We start from the raw sequence: 11,629 nt of genomic DNA, 5'->3' as shown, positions 1-11,629 counted from the left end.
TTATGTTTCTGATAATTTGTATTGTTACTTACATTTAGGTCTAGTAAAGAATGTTTGAGGCCCCCTATTAAGTATCAAATTAATATAGCAAACACATCAAACAAATCAGTATTTCAAGAATGGTCTCTGCTAAGAATGTGTGCATCAACTAGAGCTGAAGTTTCATACTTTCAAATTAAATTCATTCAAAAACAATTTTGAACAGCATAACATAAACACAACAAAGACATTGATTGGCTAACAACCAAGCTGCACTATTCTCAATAAAAACAAACTGTATTAAGAAATATTATCGGTTGCAATACAACTTTACTGAACTAAATCATCCAAATCAATTATCTTACATGATATTTATTAAATTATCTGCATAAAATATAGAGAGAAAAAAAAAAAAAACTTTTTAGCTAATCAGAAATCTTTATTGAATGTTGATCACCGTTCCTGATTGCGCCATTGCAAATGTCGACCAGGACCAGGAATTCTTCTAGAAGAATAGTTGTGCCGGGGATTAGGATGAGAAACTTGTTGACCAGGAATTCTTCTCGGAGAAGAATAGTTACGCTGGGGATTAGCATGAGAAACTTGTTGACCAGGAATTCTTCCAGAAGAAGAATAGTTGTGCCGGGGATTAGCATGAGAAACTTGGGAAACTTGAGGCATCCTTGTTGAAGATGTTCTGCCCCTAGGGCTCAAGTCTCTATAATAATTTTCAACAATTACACTGTGAGCCTGAGCCATTCTTGAGGGTGGAATATTTTCTCTCCATCTAGCAGTACCATTTGCTTCCGGATCACGGGATGATGACGAAATGGATCTCCGTCCACCTCTTTCGATTCTCTCCCCTTGAGGCGTTGAAGGTAAAGTGGATCTCTGTCTAGCTGATTGATTTGTGTGTGTATTATTTGCTACCCCGTGTATTGATTCAGATCTACTGTCGTATGATGACATTCTAGGAGTTGGATAAGACAAAAAACTATTCATAAATCTATCTGCTTCCGAGGATGACATTTCAGGCAAGGTAAAATATGTTGAAGGAAAATTGGATCCCGTTCTAGCTGATTGATTTGTCTGTGTATCATTTGATACCCAGTGCATCGCTTCAAATCTTCTGTCGTGTGATGGCATACTAGGCATCGGATAAGACAAAACACTAGCCACAAATCTATCAAAATCAGAGGATGACATTTCAGGCAAAGTAAAATGTGTTGAAAAATGTGTTGAAGATAAACTGGATCTCGGTGTAGCAGATTGATTTGTCTGTGTATCATTTGGTACCACGTGGATTGAATCAGATCTTCTGTCACGTGATGGGACTCTAGGTGTTGGATCAGGCAAAAAACTAGTCACAAAGCCATCTATATCAGGGGTAAACATTTCAGACACTAACATGGACATCATGTCAGCTAAACCCCCAGACCAATACACGGCGTCTTCTCCACTGTACTCAGCACCAGAACTTGCATTGATTGAGCTAAAAAGATCTTCAAAGTCTCTTTGCTGTTCCATCCTTAACCAGTCAGACTGTCGGGAGACATCCACCTCGGATGGTCGAACAGACGGATGCTCAATCCTAGCATGCTTCCTGAGTTCTGGATACGTTCCCTGGAATTCACACGTCTCAGACGAACAAGTCCTTCGTTTATAATCCATATACTTTCGAGCAGGCTCTGATACCATATATCCATATACTCCTCCCCGACAAAGAGGGCAGATAAGCTTTGATTGCAACTGAATCTCACATGGAGAGGAATTCACAACCTCTGACCGAAGTTTCTTATCATGAGGCGCTGTTCTTATGAGCGGAATTTCTTCTAGTTTCGCAGACGATAGATGAGAATCAAACGACTTGCAGAATTGGTCGAGACAATTAGAGTGCCTGTAACTGGTATTACACATGTAAGGACGACAACCCATCTCGTAAGAAGAACACTTTAGAATAACAGTGTTATGAGGAGTTTCCATGCAAATAGAACACCTAGTATCATCCCATTCTTTCCAATCCTCAACTGATCCAATCCTAGATTTAGGCAGCTCAAGATTTTTGGAAGGATAGGGATATGATCCACTGCAATCCATAGCCGGAGACTTCTCTCTTCTAACTTTTGGCATGTTTTTCGACTTGATGTTACTGCTTAAAACAAAATCTACAACCAAAACATTAGATGATGAAACAACAACATAAAATTCTTAAAATTACAGTCTTTAACTATGCAGTGCACACATCAAGAACCAAACAGAAAAAAAAAAACATACATGCTCAACAACAACAAAAAAAAAACCTTAAAAACATGTTTTAAAATTACAAACCTAGTTTTGAATAACAAAAACACGACAATCTGATAGACAATTGTTCAGATGAATTACAGAAAGCATCTAAAGACAACGTAAATGTAAAACAGTGTCATCGGTAATTAACTAAAGTACGAGGTTGATCGTGAACAGCCAAAAAAAAACAAAAATGAACATAAAAATTGAGAGATGGAATAGAAATTAGGGCTAACCTGATTGAAATTGAAGCGTGAAGATTGGAGTGATTTGAGATCAACGAGTTTGATTCAATAACAATTAGGGTTTGGATTTTTTTTATGTGAAATATTAAGAAATAACCATTAGATATATAGTCCATAATTTTGTTACTGGATCAATAAAAAGATACAATTAGTTAAGTAAATCTTTTTGTTTTCTTTTGACAAAATACTCAAGGCTTTTTAAAAAATTGAAGTAAATCTTTGTATTTTTTTAATAAAGTAAATCTATAATTTCTATTTTATTTTATTTTAATAAGTCTTTACCTTTTTTATTTGAATAGATCTTACCGTACATCATGACGTGTATAAAAATTAACTATATTGTCGCTGGTAATTTTTTTTTATAAAGATTACGGTATTTTCTTTTTAATTTTAATGGAAATTGTTTATGTGATAAAACCTTTAATATATATTAATATGTAAATTAAAATTTTTAAAATATATAATAATTATTGTATAAAATCAATATCATTATACAAATAAATATTTATAACAATAATTAAAATTCAAGTTTTTAATTTCATAACTTCTGCATGAATTTATTTTATTTAAATAATTACTTTTTCAAATTATTTTTAAAACTAACAACTTTTCATAAAATAAAAAATTCTGAAGAAGAAACGCCTGTGGCGTAGTCAAAATTTTTAGGGAGTCTGGGCAAAAATTGTACACTCTATTTTTTTTAATTTTACATCCTGTTTTTCCTATTATGCCCTTGATTTTGTCCAAAAATCTCACACCCTGTTTTTATTAATTTTGCCCTAAATTTTGTCTAAAAATTACTAATTTTGCGCCTGATTTTGTCTAAAAATTGACTATTAGGTGGAGAGTATACAACGAAAGGAGGGGTTGAGCCCGGGCGCGTGTCCGGGCTCGCTTGCCGTAGATCCGCCCATGCACGCACTTTAATTTTTACTAAGACGCCTATGTATGTGGCGCATGTTCCTATGTCATGGCACAGACAATAACGCTTGCATGTAAGCATTAGGAGCACGCGTCATTCTTCCAGACTCCTATGTTATTTTGTTTTTTATAAATAGGTTATTCATTTCCACCATTTACCACCCATCTTCTCATTTCACTCTTAAATCTTTCTTCAAAAATGTCTTACATTATTAAAGAGAAATGTTTTTCACCAACAAAGCCTCCGATGAAGACCTGACGTTGGAACACGGAGAATTTTGAGAATTTTCATAGTAGTTTGATCTGATGGTTAGACGGAGGCACTCCTGATGGTGAAAAGGTTAGAAGAATTGATATGCTTGTTACGATGTTCAACCAAAATGGAGAAATTTGTATGTGGGGTCCAATTAAAACTAATATGGATGTTCATATTATGTTGCTTGGATCAACTGATATTACCCTGATGGTTGTAATCTCCTAGATATGTTGATGTGTTTAGTCGTTTTAATTGTTTATCGTGTTGTAGTTTTATGTGTGGTTGTCTTTATTTTGTTTTACCCGAATGTTGTCTTGAATATGAAATGAAAGTTGAATTTAATAGAAAATTTCATGATTACAAAAAATAAATTACATATCAATAGTGCATACAATAATTATGTTGCGGAGGTTGACCCAACATTGAAAAAAAATTTTCGATTGTTTTCGAGTTGACGTCATGTACTGCACAATCTTACCATTTTGTTTGTTATATCCATTTTGGTTTGAATACGCGTGCTGTTACCTACTACCTTGAAGCTATTGTTGTACACACTGAATACATTTATGACTTTGTAAACGATGGATAGATGTTTGGAAGGGTCCTGGCGAGCAGGTGAACATGCTGCTATGACATGGGAGCAAGGCGTGCGAAAGGCTTGAAACTTTTCGCAATCGCACCAACCTCTATCTAGTTCGATCTGATAGTATCTCTCTGGCCTCCCCTCATTATGGTCCATTGTCTCCTGTACACTGAATCAACCATTGATTCGGTCAAACATTATAAACCCATGTGTGTTAGCTTTGACTGTTTCCTCCGAAATAAATTTCATAGAGCTTTCACTAAACAACTACTCTGATTGTAGCAATGACTTCCATTTTGAACCTCTTGTCTCGAACAGTGATCCGAACCTAAAATAGGGTGCTCTAACTAATGCGGTTATCGGTAGGTTTCTGATGCTTTTGAAGACGGAGTTTATTGAGGTCGCGTCTGGGTCTCGACCATGAGATTAATCCCGAGGATGCAACAATTTGGACTTCAAAAACAACAATCATCAATTTCCCTACTGTGGAGATGCACCGGAGTAACCGTGTAAAACTGCACTTCGGTATGCAACAACAAATCCAAGATCCTTTGACGTGTTTGGGAGACTGGAATCAACTAAGAGTCGATGTCCAATGGAATCATAGAGATTGGAGAGACTTATCTAAGGATATATGTCTTCAATGGAAGCACTAACATCAACTAGTCATAAATAAACCAATCCTGCCTGAGGATGCTAGACCAACTTGAAATCATATGAATTAGTATAGATTGGTTACAATAACATTGTTTATGTCTGACCTAGATATTTGATTGACCCATGCCAACGAGTTTCGTTATAATACACCAAACAACATTACCAAACCCAACAACATTGTCAACCCACCCAAACCCAACAATCAATCACACAACATTGAGAAACCACATACACCCAAAACCGCGACCAATGCATGCCACACACCCAAACACAATACCAAGAGCATGACTCATACCACCACCAAACATATGTTTCCACCACATCTTACCACAACACCAATGACACATATGATACCACTACATCTTACTATAGCACCCAACCAATATACAACCCAACATCACACCACCACAACAACCAAACATCACACTGCCAAAGCACCCAACCAACACATGTCTTTCAAACACCACAAGAAACATTACTTCGTTTCCAAAACGATTCAATGTCCCAATTCAACCAACCGGCCCGCTCACACATAACCCAACCAATATAACCAAACTAAGACAACATGCGCATCAAACTCGATTACAGAAGCGCCGACGACTGGGGAGATATGATTGAAAATTTGTTAGATAAAACTAATATCCCATGACCTTTGCACCAATCACCACAATCTCAGGTGAATACCAGAAGATCCCAAACACCTCATAAAAATCGTGTGAGGCCTCGAAGGCAAGCACAAGGGCGTTTGGATTGAGGGGGTCATTAAAATTATCTCCAATTATTATGTAATTTTTTATGGAATAATATTATATTATAATTTCTCTCCAATCATTAAATATTTTTTATCATTTTTTATTAAAATAATTAAAAAAAACAACACATGAGCCATGCTGAGTGAGACATGCTCCTAAAATATACATGTATGGACCATTGTCTCTAGCATGACATAGGAGCACGAGCCACATGCAATGATGCTTTAATGTAAATTAGAGTGCATGCGTTACAGGCAGTGGCACATCCTCTTCATAACGAATTTTTTCGTTTGAAAAGTGGTTTGTTAGGGAAATAATTTGAAAAGGAGGTCATTTGGATTTTTTTATTTTGGAAAATGTGGTTATTAATTTTTTTTTTGTTAAATAGTCTAGTTTCTAAAATTTTATCTTTTAAATTTTGTTTGGATTGATGGAACCAGATGAAGCGGGGTGAAATGAAATAGAATAATATTCCATTGTTTGGATTCATTTAAAATTGGATGAAGTGGAGTGAAATGGAGTGGTATGTATTTCATTCTATTCCTTCACTTACCACCATATTTCTTCCCCTCCGACCCGCCCGTCATGGCTTTAGCACGCTGGATTCTTGTTTTCTTTTTGGACCATGACGGGTGTCATGGATGATGATGACGACCTGGCCATAATGGCTGCTGATTTCTTACTTATCTTTTGCTTTTCGTTCCTTTTCTTCCACAGTCAACGCCAAATACCTTTTATCTGTAACACAATGAAAATGTCCATTCTCTGCAGTAAAATACGAATAAAAGATATGAAAATATGGTAATAAAACGAAATAAAGACGGTAAAAACACTTGTGATCAGGTGTCCAGATGACATCGTCTATAGTCAGCATATTAATCCTCCTTCTGTACTCCATAAAATCGTCTGAATATGCATGGTAGGAATAACCCACCTATCACAAATGGAGGGAAAATGCTCGTACATAAGACATTGCACACCCAAAAAAAAATTGATATTTAAAAAAATCCATAAAACTACATGGATTTCCCGAATATTTCAAAATCTCCGGTAAACATCTCAACATTTTTTTCGACCGGTTTTAAAAAAAATCTGGTATGCATGTATGAATTTTTACCGGATTTTTTGAAATATTCAGTAGAAATGCATGCATTTTTATTGGAATTTTCAAAATATTCGATAAAAATGCATGAGAAACATGAGTTTTTACTTTTTACCAGATATTTTGAAAAATACGATAAAAATGTATACTTTGAAAAATCCAGTAAGATGTTGTGTACTTTGAAATATTCAAAAAATTACAAATGATAACGAGATTTTATTATACAAGAGTAATATAGTAAAAGCATATCACTTGTGGAGGTTCCTGATATGAGTGCAGGATAGCAGGTAAAAATCTCTAACTCTTGCAAATCCGCATTTATTTTCTCATTTATTGGGCTTTTGGGCCTAAATACTGTGGCTGGGTTTTAAGCCCACTGGTTAGACGATCTCTATTTTATGTTTGAGAACTGCTATTTGGACTCCCAAATTTACTTAATACAAAAGACCTTAACTTTTGAACATTGTGTGAGTTATTACAACTTTGTCTTTTGTAAAATGAGTCTTGTTGGGTGTATCTAAACATAAATCTTTTATTTCTACCAAATGTAAAAACAAGATACATTTCAAGAAATGTAGATTAGACTTAAATTTCAATTTAAGCATGAAAAAAATAAACTTGCACCAGAATAGCTTTGAAGTATAAACCAACCTTCAATATATAGAAGTTATGTATAATTGAATCAATGAATCTGCAGTATCTTTTGAGTTCAGTAAACTTGTTCAAAATAATTTTACAATATTCATCTAGATTTTACATGAGTCAAACAAAAAGAATGCCTAAGTGATGTGATAATAATGAAAAGAATAACAACAAAAAATTAATAGTTGTTACCTATTCACACAAAAAAGAATAAATTAATAGAGAGAATGAATCATATTCACTCATAAGTCATATGAAATCACTGGTATTACTGATGTTCCTCTTGCCAATGGCGAAAATTCCGATTTCGAAACACTTTGATTTTCAACTAGTGGCTCAGTTGCTGTGTCCCCAAGACATGAAATATTTGAGTTCAAACTAGTGGTGCTCCTAAGCGCGAGCGATGATTTAGTGCGTGTTCCGCTTCTTGGAGACAGATTAACTTGTTCCAATGCTCGAAACTGGAGCTCGGAAGGATAATCCCGAACGCAGCCGATCCGTGGCCCAGCTCCGGTTGTCCATTTGCAAGATAACTGCCTGCCTAGCTGATATGATTTTGTTTCTTTATGGGAGTTGATTCTCTTAAGTATAGACTCTTCTGGAATTATTTCTATGTCATTGTCATCGTCGAAGTTTTTCGTTGAATCTGAATGGTCTGATAGAAGTGATTCTTCGGTTTCTTGACTACTTGTAAGTGATTCTTCCGATTCGAAACTCGAATAAGTTTGAACCGCGCCTTCTTTCTCGTTTTCTAGTCCTTCAAACACTTCACTCCTTTTCGGTATTTCAAGATTGGTCAGTTTTCTTCCTAATATTTGGAGTTGCCTTGTCTTCGAAGTAACCAATACAGGCTCGCTACCGGTTTCTATCAAATCATCCTTCTTCAAATCCAAGTCTCGGACAACAGTTCCTTCGATCTCCACGCTGTTTATCTTCTCAGTGTAGTCCTCTTCAGATGAGTGGTTTCTAAGATGACAGCTGCTTCTAGAGGAAGCGAATTCGTCAGCCTCGTCAACCGGAGCCATCTGCATATAAAGCAAAGCAAATTTCATCAAAATAAACTCTTTCGCATCTCGTAATTACAGATCTAAACTGAAAAAATAAAATATTTAAATCCTTTGTTTCAAAATTTTCATACCTTGACATCTGAAAGGTTCACATTGTTCTCTTGAAGAAATGAAATAAATTCCTTAAAATTTTCTTCAGTCGGTCGGTAATGACCGCTGTGAGGCCAAACAGCCTGTCGAAAACAAACAAAAAATTCATTCATTAATAGGCACATACATGAAATGAATCCATCAAAATAAGTGCTTTTTGTCAGATTTATACCTTCAAGTGACCATTTTCAATCACCAATCTACCAGCAGAAGATGTAGCTCCTCCAGCCAAGAAACTAGAATGCTGAAATGAACCTTTACTCTTTTTGCCAACATACAAAGACTTAGAAGTGCTTAACACAAAAATCCATTTTGCATGTGAATCTTCTGCAGAAGTATGAAGAAGCTCTCCTGATTGTTTGTAGAAGAACTTTCCGTCCTTGACGACAACTTCATAAGCAAACCTTTCCATCTGGAAGAAAAAAATGTAAAAGATTATTCGAAGATCAAATCAAAAAATAATTAGAACTTTCCATGTTCATGTCAAAGTGAGAAACCTTACCGGACCGAGATATTTAATGCACTGCAGTTGAAGTTTAAATCGAGGACACTTTTCGAGATTTACTTCCCTTCCTTCTCCTATATCGAGCCTGCAATTTCAAAAAAGAATCTTAATTAATCTCATCTTTGGTGATTTAAGATCTATATAACTTATTTTACAAGGAATATAAATTACCAGTAGAAGAAGGGTTCTCTGCTTTGACATTGAAGCCATTTATCATAATAAAAGTGAAGATTATGTCCATAGCGATGTCGCGGGTCGATCTATAACATAGAAAAAAGTAAAAATATATTAGTCAGTAACAGTATAATAAACAGATGAATGAACAACAGATCAATGAGTGAAATCGTGTCAAACTAACCGCTTCGAGCCAATGCTGTAGAGCAAGTTTTTGTGCTTTCTCATCTTTGGACAAACCTTTTCCAACCTTAGCAGCCCTAGTTCTAGCTCTAGACCAACGCGAAATCGCAGTTTCGTGTTTCTCAATATCGAAGAACGATATCGAGCTGCGCTTGAGTTCGGCGAAATCTAAAAGCTTCCACCTATTAACAAAATCAAGTAAAAAAAATTAGAAAAAATGGACAAGTTTTTGCAAAGAAGGAAAAAGACTAATAGACAAGTTTTCGATAAGTACCAGCTTTGTTCAACGAGAATCGCACAATCTGCGAGCTTTCGTCTGGTGCGAAAGCTCTTATAAACTTTCTGCAATTTCAGTGCAGCAATATGTTTAGGACTACTCGGATTCAAAAGTGCAGACTGAATTGTTTCCACTTCTTGACGTTCTAACTTATTCGACAAATCATCGATTTCTCTACTCATTTTAGCATTCAACATAATGCTGTCACTCTCATTATCAAATGAAAGAGCGTCTGTCGATAAAATGCTATCAAAATCATTTCTTTTGAAACTCACAGATGTTTCAATTGTCATCTTTCCAGAACCTAGAGATTTAAGAATGGTAGGTTCCAAATCTTCACTTTTGAAACTAATTGATCTTAGTGGAGTTTTGATTTCATCATTGCCGAAGTTAATGGATTTTACAAACATGGAATCTGTGTCATCTTCCGCATCATTGTAGTTAAATGGACATGAAAAGGATATCCCCATATCACAATAAAACCAACCCTGAAAAATTGCAAATGCATTTTATATCAGTCAAAAGGTCTAAAACGACATAATCTTCATTCGATGTAGTTGAAAATAAAACTACTGAATGTAACAAGATATGTCGAACAATGACACGTATCAGACGAACACCAGACCAGTCTTCGATTTTTCAATGAGTTATTTTGTGGGACATTATTGACAATGAGACAAATCCAGGAAAAATAAGTTGGCTAAAATTAAATATTTTGGAAATTAGAAAAAAAAAAGGAAATATTTTTTTGATGTATATTTTTTTGTCGGTGAGAACCGAGAAGGGAAGCCATTCTCAGCTCTCATGAAACTGATGAAGAACTTCCTAAAAACAGTAAGGATCCATAAAAAACATTGTAGCAAAAGATTCCATTTATAGGCAAAGAAAGAAAAATCTATGGAACAGATTCATATATCCATGAAATATAGTATCAAATATGATAGACTAAGAAAGTGAAAGAAAATTAAAAAAGATGAATATACCTGAAGAATGAAGAAGTATTGATGTGAAGTATGATATGATAATGGTGATGATGATGATGATGGAAAATGGAAGTAATAAGTAGGAAAGTTTTGAAGTTGTAAAGAATGGTAATGAGATTGTTTAAGTGTGTGTGATGAAGAGAGAGAGAGAGTTTTTTCCGACCACGTGGAGTCGACAATTAAACGTTTTTTTTATAATTTGTTTTAGTATTTTTGCTTAGTGAAATTATTTTCTTTTTAAAATATTTTTAGTGCAGATGCCTCCTAGACAGATAAATTCATTAAAATTTTCTTCAGAATTAACTGTCAGGTAATATACAGATTTCAGTGTTATTCAAACACAACAAAGTCAACACTGTATTTAAAAAAAAAAAGTGAAATTTGAGATGAGATAAAAAAAATCATTCATAACAATGTTTTAAAAACCGAATCAAATATCAAACCATTTTCGATTCAAAGCATTCAATCGATTAAACCCGCAATTGAACTGTTTATTAAATAAATTGATTAAGAATATAAAGATAAATTTTATGGATAAAATATGTAATTTATATTAACAAATTTATTTTAAATATTTTAAAAATCCACTACAAATTTAATATTATGAAATAAATGATGGATATAATTATACAATTAATATAATTGTACGCTTAAATAAATAAAATTATAAGATAGTGTAATTCTTTTTGTTAAAAAAGAGTTTTTTTTTTTGTGAACTGAATATATTTTGTGTTAAAAATTTATTTTCAATTTTTTATAAAAAAATATTAAAATTGGCCAATAAAAGACATTTCTTTGAATTAGACGGTTTTATAAAATCGGCTCCAATTTTTTAGTTTGAACGGTTGAGCGGCTCGATTCAATTTTTTTAATTTAACTTCGAGTTTGATCCACCTGCAATTTTACAAATTTAACCGAACCAAAGTC

At 34.3% G+C, this 11,629-nt stretch overlaps 2 protein-coding genes across 3 annotated transcripts; both read right to left on the bottom strand.

The window, feature by feature from the left end:
- Window positions 1–233: 233 nt before the first annotated feature.
- Window positions 234–2,638, bottom strand: LOC131607911 (uncharacterized). 2 transcript variants are annotated; one of them, XM_058879863.1, is made up of 2 exons: window positions 2,502–2,638; window positions 234–2,128 (listed from the first exon to the last, which is right to left on the bottom strand). In XM_058879863.1, the coding sequence occupies exons 1-2, from the start codon at window positions 2,624–2,626 to the stop codon at window positions 433–435; spliced, it is 1,821 nt and encodes a 606-aa protein (XP_058735846.1). In that variant the 5' UTR covers window positions 2,627–2,638; the 3' UTR covers window positions 234–432. The 2 variants fall into 2 exon arrangements, with proteins under 2 accessions (XP_058735846.1, XP_058735845.1); XM_058879862.1 differs by having other exon boundaries at window positions 237–2,144; window positions 2,502–2,635.
- A 4,824-nt stretch (window positions 2,639–7,462) lies between these two features.
- Window positions 7,463–10,828, bottom strand: LOC131607910 (IQ domain-containing protein IQM2). The gene is made up of 8 exons (XM_058879861.1): window positions 10,703–10,828; window positions 9,717–10,207; window positions 9,444–9,624; window positions 9,257–9,345; window positions 9,083–9,170; window positions 8,753–8,992; window positions 8,562–8,663; window positions 7,463–8,448 (listed from the first exon to the last, which is right to left on the bottom strand). The coding sequence occupies exons 2-8, from the start codon at window positions 10,187–10,189 to the stop codon at window positions 7,666–7,668; spliced, it is 1,956 nt and encodes a 651-aa protein (XP_058735844.1). The 5' UTR covers window positions 10,190–10,207; window positions 10,703–10,828; the 3' UTR covers window positions 7,463–7,665.
- Between the last annotated feature and the right edge of the window lie 801 nt (window positions 10,829–11,629).

Source organism: Vicia villosa, linkage group LG5 (genome assembly GCF_029867415.1).
Source record: "Vicia villosa cultivar HV-30 ecotype Madison, WI linkage group LG5, Vvil1.0, whole genome shotgun sequence".
Lineage (NCBI taxonomy): Eukaryota > Viridiplantae > Streptophyta > Magnoliopsida > Fabales > Fabaceae > Vicia > Vicia villosa.
This window is presented reverse-complemented; position numbering and strand designations above follow the sequence as displayed.